General features: G+C 41.9%; 1 protein-coding gene across 7 annotated transcripts in view; it reads right to left on the bottom strand.

Annotated features, from left to right (window-relative positions):
• Nucleotides 1-14,893, bottom strand: part of ZFHX2 (zinc finger homeobox 2) — an 81,657-nt gene that overhangs the window by 22,892 nt on the left and 43,872 nt on the right. For 4 of the 7 annotated variants that reach the window (XR_012692546.1, XR_012692549.1, XM_075211239.1 and 1 more), the window contains exon 9: nucleotides 10,604-14,800. Coding sequence is in view for 5 of the 7 variants with exons in the window: in XM_075211239.1 (XP_075067340.1) it covers nucleotides 10,604-14,800 (4,197 nt within the window). In the remaining 2 variants the exon portion in view is untranslated. Of the gene's footprint in view, nucleotides 1-1,356; nucleotides 5,676-10,603; nucleotides 14,801-14,893 lie in introns of those variants that run through there. The other 3 variants (XM_075211230.1, XM_075211216.1, XM_075211223.1) reach the window with 3 other exon arrangements.

Here is a 14,893-nt window from a genome sequence, read left to right as displayed (position 1 = left end):
CAATATTTCTCTCCTCTAGGTGGCAATGTTTTACCTTGACTTTTTTTTAACCCTGCTTGCCAGTGCTCCAATCTTGCTTAATATTGTGCCAATCTCCCTGCACTAAGGCACTCAAACCATATACCATTGCTGTAATATCCAGATAGAAAAAAAATCTCTTTAGTACAGCATAAAGAAAAATACACAGACATGGTTAACCCTTCCTTTGCCGTCTCCAGCTTTGGCAATTCCCTTCAGGCTGTTTGTATTAATTAGGATTTGCGAGTATAATGAATTCTCCAGCTAATTAATGCTGTGTAGTGATGATGAGGGGGTTGCCTGAAATAGTGTGAAAGGGGGAAGCAGTCAGCGGTGATGAGAGGGGGGGGTTCATGTGAGTGGCACTGAGCCAGCCTGTACCTGCCCCCTTCAAGATGACAGACTGCAAGAGACAACAGGGAGAGAGAGCGCAGTGACGAAGGAGGGAGAGTGCGCAGAGTAGCAGATGCATCCGCCATCGAAAAAACAGCATCTCCTCTACCCTCCCACCAAATATCCAACCGTATATATTTCACCCCTCACCCACTTCTGCTCCCTGAGGTGTGAGCTGGCAGCTGTGGGCACTAACCATCTGTGTGCCTGTTCATGTATTTGCATCTGTTTGTCTGTGCCCTGTGTGCGCATATCCGGGCAGAGAGCCTGGCAGATAGTGTGTGGGGCAGAGTGATACACAGACGGGGAGCAAGTCAGCGTGAGATATGCATAGACAGAATGAGATGGGCAGAAAGAGCAGGTAGCGGCAGTTGGCAGAGCTACAGACGCTGGCGGAGAAGCTGGCACAGACGCGGCCCCCCTAATAGCTGGCACCTGGTACTTCTGGTGCCGTACGCAGTATGCATGAAATTGAGTGCAAAAGAGCGAGCAAGGATATGTAACAGAACATGGCAGAAGAAAAAGAAGGAAGAGGATTAATGTTAATCGCTCATGCTGCCAAAGTGTTTGCCAGTGGTACATATGAGTTGTGTCCATGCATATGTGCTATTGAGTGAGCATGTCAAGTGTTGCCATATTGCATCCTGGCGTTTCTGTCACAATGGCTGTGCCAAGAGGAAATCTGCCCATGTTCAAGAAGACCGTCGTGAGATATTGAACAATGGCCGTCATCGAAACTACAAGGGAAGGATACCAGAGGCCTCCAGAGAATGGTGAGACCGAAATAACTCAAAAAGAATATAAATTTATCATTATGATGGCACTCAGGGAGGGTAAAGCTTGTCATCTCTTGAATCTGTCCCTGTGTGGCTTGAAGGACATACAGCATCTGATGTTGGATTTACTATAGACATACAGATTTACAGAACACACAGACACCATAGCAACATTTTAAGCTTAGTTTTTATATTTTTTTAACCATTTAAACATCACTCTGAGGAAATCCTCAAACTCTTTGCATGCGACAATCCATGTTGGGTGAGCAGCTGGTCACTAGACAGGCTGAAAGACACAGGGAGAGTATGGGTTACCTCTTACACTGAAGCTGGCAAGATGTGGTCTGTGTGGACCAGATTTAGGGTGTTGGTGCTAGTTATCTCTATTTGGTTAATACAATTATTCTGGTAATTTTTCAATGAGATAACGAGCAGGCTCTACCTAAACATTCAGCATGTCCAAGGCCCAATCTGTCACACTGTATCCTTATAGTATTACACCCCCAACACCTGTAAATGCGATTAGAGGGGGAAACAGGAAACATAGAGCAGGGTACAGGAAGACAATGAGGAGGTACGATGGTGACAGGTAAATGGGATGTCTGGACAGCATATAACTACTTTTTAGATAAAACAACCAGAAAAAAATAAATCAGGCCTGCAGGAAAACGGGTCTATTACTCGGTTGTAAAAACAAACTAGTCATGTTACAATTGTATGACGTAGTAATATTGCAATTTATTGATGCGTCAGCAAATTCTTCAATACTGTTTAATAAAACATTTTAGGCCTGGAATTGTCTGTGGAAGATCATCCTTATTGAACCACAACTTTTTGATTGCATGCACATAATAAGTGAAACCACAAGAAATTTGCATTGTTTTCATTTCATCGAATAGTAAATGGAAACTAAACATCCTTCAAACATCTGTCAATGTTCCCTCTCACACATCATTCAATTAATATATACTATTTTGTGCCATGGTATAGGCCAGGGTTGTCGAAGTATTGTGACATGAGAAGCTCACTGCAATGTTTGGCAAAGACCATTTAAATATATATACCAAACACATCAGTTTATTGTTATTCACGGAAAGCCATTGGTTCTTAAAAAAATCTGTTTTTAACCTTTCCATCATTATTATGCGTTTAAAGCTGTTTAGAAAGTTACGTTTGCTCATAAGCATGGGTTTGTCTAATATTACTTTGGTGAATTAGCTGGTTCCATATTTTGCTAATAAATGTGAATAGGTTTAAACATGAGAATTGAAATGATGTGCATTAGTGTTCATAAGTAAAGGGGACTTGAGAATTGCGCTGAAAAATCTGCATGCAATGTGCTGCTAAAAGCGTTCACATTTCATGAGCAGGCTGCATGCGCTGTGCGTTGGCAGAGATCCTCTGTGTCCCTGTGCTTTATTTAGGTTAAAAGTGACTTGTTGATTTGTTATATGGACTAATGTGGCTGTTTTTTGTGTGACATTCATTATATTGTGATAAATCAGGGCACTCCTACTCTGTGATGATAAGTGGGAGTGAATAAAACTACCGTTTCTAGTGGATGTGGAAGCTGACCTTTAGTTATATGTAAAACACCATGGCACTGGTAACTGGGTTATGTTTGAGGGAAGAAGTAGAACCAGTCATAAAGCATCTAGTCATGGCTATTAAATATGTTTTATACCACTAGTAGCAAGTGAGTGAGTCCCCTTAGCTATTACGTTCTAAGGCTTCTACAATCCATGTTTGACATCTTTGGAGAATGCAGTGATGTCACCGCAGAAAAAATATAATGGGAGGAGCCACTAACGAAAGTGAAAAGAACAAAATAAGTGCATGGAGTAGAGAATGAGGCGTAAGGGGTAATGTGCGGAGCAGTGTGATAGAAAGGTCAAAATGGCAAGACATACAGTAGAAGGTTGAAAAAGCATTTTACAAAGGACACGCATTTTAAAAATAGACAAGCGGTAGATGTAAGGGAGAGGACATAAAGTGAGAAATGACATATTAAAGGTAAAGTTTAGCAAAGAAGAAGGAGATAAGGGAAGAGAATAGGGATTGTAAGATATTTGCATGCAAACTAGTAGAGGTAGGCATCCTGTGGTGCTTCGGCTGTTGTGGAAGTACACATCTAGACTTGGTTTGCTGGACCCTTACATTCTCAATGGCTGCGTTTCATTGTGTGTTTGGGGAAACTTACCTGGCAGTATAATAAATCCCTGCTCATTTGAAATGCTAGTAAAATCTTTTCTATTTCCGACGGGACATAGTGGAGATTGAGCAAAATGGAGGTGGCTGGGCATTAGAGGGGAAGCATGACTCCACAACAGGCGGAGAGCCACAGGTTGCCTAAACCTGGTGTACGAAACCTATGGTGGCCAATCATTAAGATGATAAAATAATAGACTAAAGAAGACCTAGCTAGGCTATAGAAATGTCGTAAGGTATAAAAAAAATGAATATGAGAGCACAAAAACGTAAAAATACAGACAGTCCTTCACAAGTAGTGTTAGTAACCCTAGCTAGGCTTTTCACATAATAGAAAAGTCCATACCAAACACACGCCTGTTTATGTACATTTTATGTAGATCCCACGCTGCTCTTAATGATGATCTATATGCAGTGACCCAGCGTTTTTTCTTTTACCCATAATACAAATAATTGTCCATTTTCAGGTTCCAGTCTTCCCGTCCATTTTTTTTCTTTTTTTTGGTGTGAATATTTTCTTCGTTTTTATGTAACTTTGGATTCAAAAGTTTTAATCATCTTTTGTGTTTAGTTTTTTTTTTCTTACATGTCCTTGTTTGGTAGTTTAACATCCCAACCCTCCCCCCCAAATACCCAAGCTTAAAACATCGAGAGTGAGGTACGGGGAGAGCAATACAGGGGAGCAAGGGAGTGAAAAATGTCCCTCCCCCCCATAACCTTCCCCAAAAAGATAAAGCCCTTCCCTTGTCCCGTCCACAAATGGTTAAAGCATCACAGCGAGAGTTCTTGGGAGTGTTGTCATCACCCCCCAAGTATTACAAAGTTCAAGTCATTGGTGGAGAGGTGCTATATACCCCCATATGAAATAAAATTCCCAAAATCTCTATGTACACACACGTAGTACATGCATGTGTGACAGGAGAGCAGGCATTGCCTCTGTTTGGTTCCTTAAGTCTCGGAACTTTTGGTTATATTCAGTTTTTTCTTCCCCTCCCCCTGTTCATTGGTTTATTGTTCATTCGTTCCCTCTCCCCCAATCGGGGAGCTTGGATTCAGAGTTTAGACAGGGAGAAGTCACTCTTGTTTTGGCACCAGGATCAGGAAATGCAGAAAAGCTTTGGGTTCTCAGTATTTCTATGCAGAGGTTTAAGGGTTTTCTTTTTCTTTTTGGCCTGTGTTGTGATGTATTTCTTTGTGTATACTTCCCTGCTAGAGAGACACAGATATAAGCTAGAGAAACAGTCATGTGAGCAGGACAGTGTCAATCCAGCAGGTTAAAGGGTGAGGAAGCATTCTTGAGTGAGGGAATGCTTAATTTGTAACAGACAGACACAAAAAGGGAGACACTGAGAATAAGAGAAATACACAGGAAGGAAACACAAACACTCTAGGAGGCAAATGAAAACAAACACAGCAGGTAAATTAAAAGAGACAGCCCGAAAGCGTGTCTGTAGTGTGAGACAGCTAGAGAGTATCTCTATAAAGCCATGAGCACAGAGGTAGCAGCACTCTTTGGCCTGAGTTGAGGTATTGCAGGGGATGCTCCATCACTGCATGCACTTTGTGCACGGTGCTGCTGTGACCTCAGATGTTGACTTCGAGCTGCGGGACCCTGCAGTAGTACTTGGCAGGAGAGGCAGTGATAGGTGCAGACCCTCACTCTGATTGGTGGTGGGTGTGGAGGAGGGTCAGTATAACAGCCTGCACGTTGATGAGCTTCTGCTTCCCCCTCTTCATCATAAGAGGTCTTGCAGCGTTGGCACTGATATCGAATTGCCACATCCACCATTGGTATATCTTCATCGTCTAAGTCATCATCTCGCTCCACACTTTCCTCCTCTCCCAGGGTAGATTCCTGCCCTCCCCGGCATTCGCCTGTTGCTTTCGTCTGTGAAGGTTCTGGTTTACGGGGTGATGATGTCCCTGGAGCCAGTTTGAGGGGTGCTGGGAGCAGCCCTAGAAGCGTGTGGGGAATGACAGGGTTAATTGGGAATAGACGCTTCTTTAGACCATAAAGCTGCTGAAAGTATGGGCCCTGTATCTGGGGGGTGAACAAGGGAGTGGCAGCTGGAGCAAGTGAAAAAGGCATAAAGGGAGCCCCCATAAGAGAAGCAGCTTTGAGAGCTGAGGTACCAGTGATCTCAGGGGTCAATGTAGGCTGTGAGGAGTCCTTAGTGGTATCATTGGTTGTGTGCGAAGAAGATGGGGTGGGTGGAGCTGCACGGGGAAGGAGAGCTGGAGGTACAGAGGAAGTCATCCCGATGAGGCTGGGAGGAGGGCCTGAGATAAGAGAAATACAGGATAAAAAGATAGTGAGAGAAGGATAGAGAAAACTGGTGAAAAGAACAATGGTATGGGAAAAAAGGACAGAAGCATAATAGGACGCCAATGGGAAGCTTAGCAATCTAAAAGTGTGAGGAAGCAGGTAAAAATAACAAACCCACATGATTATATAACCCCACAGACTCCTTTGTTTCCATCACAAATTACTCATTATTCTATCTATGCTAACTCCACCTTTTCTGTATTCTATCGTGTCTCATTCCAATGGCAAGCCTGTTCCACTTCTTAAGCAATCTGCTATTTCAAATGCTACTGATAAATTGTATCTTCCTAACCTAGTATACATTAATATTATCTGTTCTGGTGCTTTGTCAAAGGGAAGAATGATCTTTGTGCACCTCTTAGTTTATAGAGTACAGTATGCAGACAAATCAACAGTTCCCACTTGCGTAAGACATCACTTGGTTTAAAGCTGTTCCACATTTGCAACAGAAATCAGTGAAGACAAAGCACACCTCGATATAAAAATCTTCCCATAAGAGAATGGTCTTATGCAGTTGATTGTTGGCATTTATTTAGTTCCTTATGTAACCCAGAAACATTGTGTTATGTTAATTGAGCATCCTTGCTAGATAGCAATTTCACTCCTGCCTCCACCTTTTATAGATCCGTGCTTAGTTATTACCATCTCTGTACTAATACATGTTCCCGACACCCAGCACTGACGGAAATGTCATCTAACACTAGAGACTGCAGTCCCAGCCCACACCTCTACAGTTTGCTGCCTGTCTCAATATACTGTTATACATGTTTATAGCACATTATAGTACTACTGTGCTCTATCACATGTAGATCATTGTAATGAGACAGGGATAACGCATACTGAAAAATATACTGAAACAGGGCAACAAACTGGAACTGCGGGACTGCAAGGCAAGGAGATCAAAACCAGGACTAGTGCAGTTTACAGTGTTAGCCGACACTGCAGTCAGTGCTGGATATCTGAAATAGACAAGTATTAGCATCAATAAAACAGGTATATTATGGGTCAACTGAAAGGAGTAAAATTACTAATATGTGAAGATAGAAACCTTTTTTCCATGTTGCTTCTTACTGATCTCCTATTAAGGTCACATTTCTTTGTCTTTCTTTAAATCTTATATATTATTGCACATTTTTTAATCTGATCTTCATCTTTGCCTGAACTACCATGTCCTGGTGTTTTAAACAATAACAATTAACATTCTTCCTATGTATCCAGCACTCTTCACCTCTTACTAGTAGCTGCAATGTTTTCCACATTTTCAGCAAAATGTGGACATTTTGGCACTCTTTTGTACAATTTACAAAATATTAGAATAGGTAAAGCATTGTACATTTTTAAATAAATTATATTATTTTTAGACAACTGTTTTCTACATAGAAACCCGTTGCCAAGCTTTTGATTATACAGTATCTGCATAGTTTGCAGACCCAATCCAACTAAAAATATAACTTCTACCCTACTTCTTGCTTCCTACAAAGTTAATGTAATTTATTTCCTGTTCCTTCTCAAGCTTCACCTCTTACCAGGCCACTGGCTTTTATAAGGAATAAAAACATTTATATTATTATAATGTTTAAATCTTTTTCAGCTAAAAGTTGTTTCTGTTGTTTGGTGTTCATTTTGTGCTATCCTTCAGTATGTTAGCTCTTTCAAATTCCTTTCTTTTTTTGTCACTATAAACAGACCATTTTTTAGGGAATTTGCTATTCAGCACACAACACCCAGGAAAATTAAATTTAGTTAGGCATTGACTCACTTTGCTAATTTACGGGGAGCTGGTATTTGATCAGATGAACACTTATACCTCTTTTATATGTGCATAATGTTTGAGGGTACAATTTTATCCACAATGATACACTCTTGCTTTAGTGACATTTGCATATCTGTTTTTCTTCCCATTGCTTTTGTTAGTTATGTTTTTACTTTGTAGCATTTCCCCATTTCCCTATACAACTTTTGTCATTTGTAATGCTGTATTTTTCGAGGTTGTGATTTGTATTTAATGTTTATATTTTTTTATTTTATTATTTGAATAGAGGCCTCTATGTGGTAATTTGCACATATTTTGCTGGTCTTAAATGGTTAATTTGCTAATAGTGCTAGAAATGGTCTTGTCTATTGTTTTCAACTTGTTATCCACACCAAACTTTTGTGGTTTCACCGCACAAACGAGTGAGGACACTTTGCTTATTTGCAGTATGTGTGGAGACTGTTAGTACTTTCCATTGGGATGAGGCTTGAAGGAAAGTGTGAATAGGGCTGTGTTGTCTGTGATTTTAATGTAGTGGTGTTTATAAAGCTGAAGAGGGCACTGGAGAGGTGTAAAGTTAGCTGCAGTGCAAGTCAGCCTGTCTTTTAATGAGACGTGGGAGGCAGAGTTGTGGGAAAACTGGAAAAGCAGACTTATTGGCAGTACTGACGGGGGACACCGCTCCCCACTGCTACTAGGCCGAATGTTTGGCTTCCATTATTACTTGTGCGCTTGCTGTAAACTTCTTTTGCTTCCTATGATTAAAATTATGCTTGATTATAACTAGTGTAAATGCTGACCTGTACTTTGGTTGAACTGCTTTGGCTTCATCTATTTTATGTTTATTGCTCACCTCTTGGAGTTGTGATTACATAAGTTGTTAATGTTACCAGTTAAAGTTATTTGTAGCAGATTTTAAGTGAATAGCCGCGGCCTTGGCTAATCGTGAAAAGTGTTCAACCCAGGAGGTTTGTTAACCAACTTGTCTTACACCAGCCTCAGACCAGGAGTGTCAGGACTCACTTACTGTCTGCTGATGTTCGGAATGGTGTTTATGGACTTGGAATTTTTTAACAGATATACAAAGTTTTAATTTCTATCTGGTTGCTCCCACTGCTCACACACTGAGCCAGGATTCATGTCAAGTTTGCTTAAAGGAAGTGTCTGCTACCCCTGAGTACTGTCTGTGGGGTATCAGGCTTATTAAAAGCTTAACATGGTGTCCAAGGACTACTTCCACATTGCTATCCCTTTACAACGGGATTGCTGTGCATCGATTATGAACGGACGGGGTCATCTACACTGGTGCGATAGTGGGCTATGGAACTGTAATGACCTGCCCATTTGTAGAATACCATTATCTGTAGGCTTTTGGAAAAACATTTTTCTTCTGCAAGGTTTTTACATTTCAACACATTTTATTGACGACCACAAATGCTGTAATATCACAGCGTGTGGCCCAAAAATGACTGCAATAATAGATTAGAATCCTATTGAAACAGACAGGATCATTATAGGGCATGGCAGAAATTCAGTTCAGAAGATGACCGCTATTGGCCCATGTGTGTGATCATCTTCTATAAATATTGTAGCTATAAACTATTGTTTATTGCAAGAATTCAGTTTGAGGAAAGTTATGAATGTAATTTCCCATGTACAGCCACCAGTAATTATGAAGATCTTGATCATAATGGAATATTTTGCTTTGATTGTGTAATTCCCACAGATGATACAACAGTTGTATGATTCACACATACAATCATGGCAGTGGAAAAAAAAATTGCTGTGTATGTTACTAGAATTAGGGCTCAACAAAGTGAATGGCAGGGGGGAAATTACTTTTATAAGGGAGGTACAGTCTAAGAATTGCAGATGGTTTTATGTGTGTATCTGTTCTGCACCTTTCTGTATGTTTCCTTATGTTCTTTGCATGAACAGGGAGATATTGATTTGGTCCCACTAGTACAAGATAACTGACTGTATAGAAAGCAGACTTTAGCTAGAATGCATTTAATAACATGGTACAGTGATTGTAAGGTTAATGTGACAACAGACGGCCGTAGGGCTGCTTGTAGCCCTCAGAGCCTTCACCTACGGCTCCTAGCTCCATCCTGCTTTATAGTCAGAATTGTTTGTTATAGCTTGTTACATATCTTTAATATGACTGCTGAAATGTTATTACAGATAGGCGTCTCTGTCTTTAATTAAATTATTTTAACTTATTACTGAGATTACAGAGGAAGATTAGAGGGCCACACCATACATCCCCCAAAGTATATCATGGTGTCCATCACTGTTGTAGTGTATGAATGTAGGATGGTTTATATAGGTAATAAACTAGTAACAGAGTAGAACGTTATGTATCTAATGTATTCTAACATGTGGATGTGGTAGGATGAAATACATAGCAATATTGTTGACAAAATATATGACTATTATAGAATATATGTTTTACAATTATAAATATATTATGTTCTTTTTCTTCCTCTTTCATATCTGTCCACTGCAGAATACCTCTGTTCATCAGCTGGTGAAAGGTTTTTGTGAGTCATGAGTATGTAACTATTCCAACAGGCAGGCCAAGTGTTTATTTTTGCTACATTAGTGTCCCTTCTGCCACCTTAAAGTGTGTCTAGAGCACTGCTAGGAGGGAGATAGAATAGGAGTTTCTAGTCTCTCTTCTTAGAGTGTGACTAATCCATTTTTTCCGATCCTGCATTCTTTAACTGCAGACTGAATGCTGCCAGAGTGCAGCCCTCCAATAGTAACCATTTTGGATTTTATTTTATTTGCAGATCTGCTTATCTACTTAATATTAAGAAAAATGTTTCTTTGACTTCTGTCTGCAACTCTCAACCTTTCCTTTTATATTTCTATTTGACCTTTTGAGTCCGATATCTCAATATTATATGTGTGTACTCTAAATTACCACATTAATTGCCACCAATCACTTTGTCTTCTGTCTACTTGGCCTTGTTTTATTAATTCCTATGTTTCTTATTATAAGCCCAACAGGTATATAACATGAAACCTAATATATTCCAGCATTCAACATTATACCCCATCTTACGTTCTTCAATATGAAACCTGCAGTTATTGGTTTAAGTTTCCTACTCCCAAATTTTTTACCTGTGTTGAATGTTGCCAATCCACCGATTGGTGCAGCAATGCCCTGACCTGGCATCAGCAACGGTGTGAGCCTCTGGATTTGGGGTGACACTGTTGTAGGATTCTGGAAACTGAGTATCTGCGAGGTTGATTTGGTTTCAGAAACAGGAGGTGCTCCTCCACTTGGATGCGAGTCCCGGTAACGGCTTTCCTCCTTAAGTTGCTGTTGTATTGACACTCGCAGCCTTGCAATATGCTGTCTGGAGAATATGTGGGCACGGCATGGGATGGTAGGCCCGTATTTTATGTTGCAGTGGGTACATTCTGTTGGTTGAGGTCCTTCGTTGGTAAGCGCTGTGCCAACCAGACCTTGGAGTCTGGCTTTCTTTTCTTTAGCTCTGGCATTCTGGAACCAAACCTGGACAACCCTCTTCTGTAGCCCAATATCCCCACCAAGGCAATCACACTCTTGCATGCTTGGAGTACGATATTCTGAATAACAGGCCTTTAATATTCGTAACTGGAGACTACTCATTTGGGTACGGTAACGTCTAGCCCCTGAGGACCCCATCAGTCCTTCAGAATTTAAAGCTCCTTTACCTGGACTAGAAGGGCCAGTATCTGAGCTTGATGAATCACTCATGTCTCCACCTTGTGGGCTATGCATAAGGGATTCCATGGTTTTAGTGAATCCCCTCTCTTCTGCTATTTTGCCGACTCCCCCTTGGTTCCCCAGAGTTTGGTGGTCTGCATTTTGCTGTTCTGAGGTTGCAACTTTAGAAGTATCAGGAATTGATAGAGCTGGTGTTTTGTCAGGCTCAGCACTCTGTCCTACTGATGAGTGAGACACTTGGTGGCTGGGAGAGGCATGCAATATAGACTCTGGGGGAGAAGACAACAAAATTGGTGGTGCTGCAGGTTTGGCTGTGAAAGAAGCCAACAGCAAACCTGGTGAAGCCTGAGAAGTGCTTACAAGGCTGGAAAGGACTTGTGCAGGATTAACTAGACCTGGAAAGTTTTGGCTTGGAGTTATTAAACCAGATAAAGCTTGAGGTGGATTGACAAGGCCAGACAAAGGTTGAGACGAACTAGCAAGATTAGGGATCCCTTTGGAAGGATTAACTAAGCCAGGTAAAACTTGTGCAACACTAAGTATGCCAGAGAGAGCCTGGGTTGGATTAACCAGAGACTGGGAAACTGTGGTCGTTGTCAGACTGGAAGAAGCCTGAGGTTTTGACAGTACTGAAGAAGATGAGGTTTGTACAGCTGGCGAGACCGATTTAGCTATTAACTGGGGCAACACCTGGCTTGAAGGAACGTTATAATAGTAACTTGTACTCTCTCTTTTTGGCCCTTCATTTGGCGATTCATCTTGCGGTCGGGGAGCTGAGACAGTAGCAGTTGGTACTCCTCTGTACTGACCTTTACGTTCACGAGCCCTTGTGTTCTGAAACCAAACTTGAACCACTCTTTTCTTCAATGCTACTTCAAGGGATATGCGCTCTAGCGTGCTTCGTGTGGGGTTGGAGTCCTGTAGGTACCAACGATGTAAAATATCTAATTGTTCAGGTAATATAGTGGTTCTCAAGCGCTTGTCCTTGGGAGGCTCATCCCCACCTTCACTTCCTGTGGGAGAGAGACTCTCTTCCTCATGCTTTCTTTTTCTCTGACAGCCCACCTCCCCATTCCCTCCAGGGATAAGTAGAGAGAGGTCCATCAATGGGGCTGAGTTTTGACTACTGCTTGGTAATGATTTGTTTTGGTTCTGTTCAGCTGAGCTACTAAGGATAGTAGGTTCAATTGGCTCTGTGGGCTGATCATTTTGCTCTGGAAGTTGAATGTTTTCCTCATTTATTTTAGGTGAATCAACATTTGCTTTTGTGACTGTATTTAAAGGTTCTTGTGCACCCAGAGTTTCATCTTGTTCTTTCTCTTGTTTTTCCTGGGAGTTTATTAATTGGAGTTCTGGACCACTGATATGATCTGACTGTGACTCTTCTCTACATACAGTTTTACCCGAGTCATCTTCTTTCTCTTCCACCTCAGTTTCTTCTTCAGTCTGCTCACTATAACAAATTTTCAGATGTCGAATTAGTTGAAATATGCAAGGGAGGGTGACGCCACATTTACGACAAGGTGGTACTTTACTGTTGGCAGCAGGGCGCTCTCCTGGTTGACTAGGATGCACTGGGGGTGAATGAGAAGTCCCAGTTTCTGCAACTTGCTTTCGTACTTTCTGACGAGCATTTTGAAACCAGACTACTACTACCCGTCCAGAAAGACCTAAAAGGTCTGACAAATGCTCTACCTCACTATCTCTAGGGTAGGCACTGAATTCAAAGAAACTGTTTAGTGCCTGTGTCTGAAAGTCAGAGAATTTTGTGCGGGAGAAACGCCGATGACCCAATCGATCAGTCCGCAAAGCCTCCTCTGATTCTTCTTCTTGAGCTTCTTGAATACCTTTTTCTCTCTGTTTGTACCAGTGCCTGATAGTTGTTGGGGATAGGCCAGTCTTATCAGCTGCCCATAGAATTTGCTCTTCCAACAGAGACCCTGGAAAATCCATCAGGCTATGCAGGAAACTGAGCTGTTCCACAGTAATGCCATGTTCAACTACAGCCTCTTGTTGATCCACTTCTTTAGAACAATGAGTGAGCTGAGAAGTTACAGAGAAGTCCAATGGAGCAACAGTAGACTCTGCTGTATCAGTGTTAGCTCCAGCAGGGTTGTGATTATCATAGCTCCGGCGATAATTGGCAGCATACTGGCTCAAGGCCTCAAAAGGGAGCAAACGTTGGTGCATGTGCTCCTCATGTGTTTTAAGGATCAGTCTGTTAGAAAAAAGTTTGCTGCAAGTACCACACTGAAGTTTTTCTGTGGAAGAAGGTGTAGGTGGAATTTCAGGTGGAGGAGCAGGAGGCCGTGGCAGAAGCTGAGCCTGGGAAGTAATCGGCTGTCTTCCTTCATTGTACTGCGTGACCAGCTCAAAACCAAAATTTTCTAGCAAAGCTCGTGCTGCAGATCCTGTGGGATCTCCAGAAACCTTGGTTGAAGAATCTGGATTCTGTGAAGCAGTGGTCTCTCCAGTGGCAGCATCACGTTCATCTGGGATTCTCTCATCCTTCTCACTTGCTGGTCTTGGAGTTGCACTGGGTTGATCACCCTCATCTTTGATAGGTGGAGGCTGTTGGGCACCGCCAAAGGTCAATAGAGGAGCTGAACCACCATCTCCACTGACGTTGAGCTCTTGCAGATAGAATGGCAGCAAAAGTTGCTGCTGTTGACGCTGGAGCTTCAAGAGGGCTTCTGGAATAAGTGGAAATGAAGGAAGCAGTGATGGTGCAAAAAGTGGAGAAGGGTGGACAAGTGAGGGTGATCTAGACAAATCCATGGACAGTTGCATCGGGGTAGGAGCAACACTAGTGGGCAATATAGGAACTCCCATACAGGGTCCAAGTTGCTGTTGTCTCTTTTTAGGTGCATCAACTCCTTGGACCTCTTCTCCTCTACTATCAGTAGTAGTTTCACTCTTAATTCCAGGGTCTCTCTGAGGTTTTTCGGAGGGGATCTTTACAGGATCTTGCTTTGAGCCCCTGGAGCGAGTCTGATGGAGTACAGAACGCATGTGAATTTCTAGTGTGGAGCTTTGGTTGTATGATACGTGGCATACAGTGCATTTGTAGGGTTTGTCCTGTCCTGTCTGAACACTGTGTCCCGTGGGTCCCACTCCAGATTCCTGTCGAGTAGAAAGGGATGGATCAAGAGAAGCTTTACGCACTTTGTGCAAATGTGATACTGAATTATAATGTACTAGCAGGATATTTTTTTGGGTAAAGGATTCCTTGCACACCACACATTTGTGAGGCCTAGAAGGATCCATAAACTTGTCCATGGCAAAGTTGGTGGTCTTTCGATAGGTAGATTGTTGAGGATGAGCAGGTGTGCTTTCCTGAGACTCCTTTCTGTCCTCCTGCTCTACAGTATCAACTTCTCGGGCACGGGCTTCACATGCTTGCTGGATATCAGAGGGACTAAGCTCAGGATGATCTTTCTCCCAGTGTGTCCTTAGGTCATGAGAATTTTCAGAAGTTATTGGGCACAAGGGGCATGCAGTCTCATCTGTGGCCTTCTCAATATCAGCAATAGAATCAACTGTTTCAAAGGGGCTTGTGGAAATTTCACCTGGGGATTCTGGAGGGGAAGTTTCTGTGGCATCACCTGTGAAGAAAAAACATTATAAAATATGATATTGAAGAACAACTAATAATGTCTACAATTAAAAATAACAAAGTGTCATCCAAACACAAGCTG

This window comes from Mixophyes fleayi, chromosome 1 (assembly GCF_038048845.1).
Source record: "Mixophyes fleayi isolate aMixFle1 chromosome 1, aMixFle1.hap1, whole genome shotgun sequence".
Lineage (NCBI taxonomy): Eukaryota > Metazoa > Chordata > Amphibia > Anura > Limnodynastidae > Mixophyes > Mixophyes fleayi.
The sequence above is the reverse complement of the archived record's forward strand: the minus strand, read 5'-3'. Positions and strand labels throughout refer to the sequence as shown.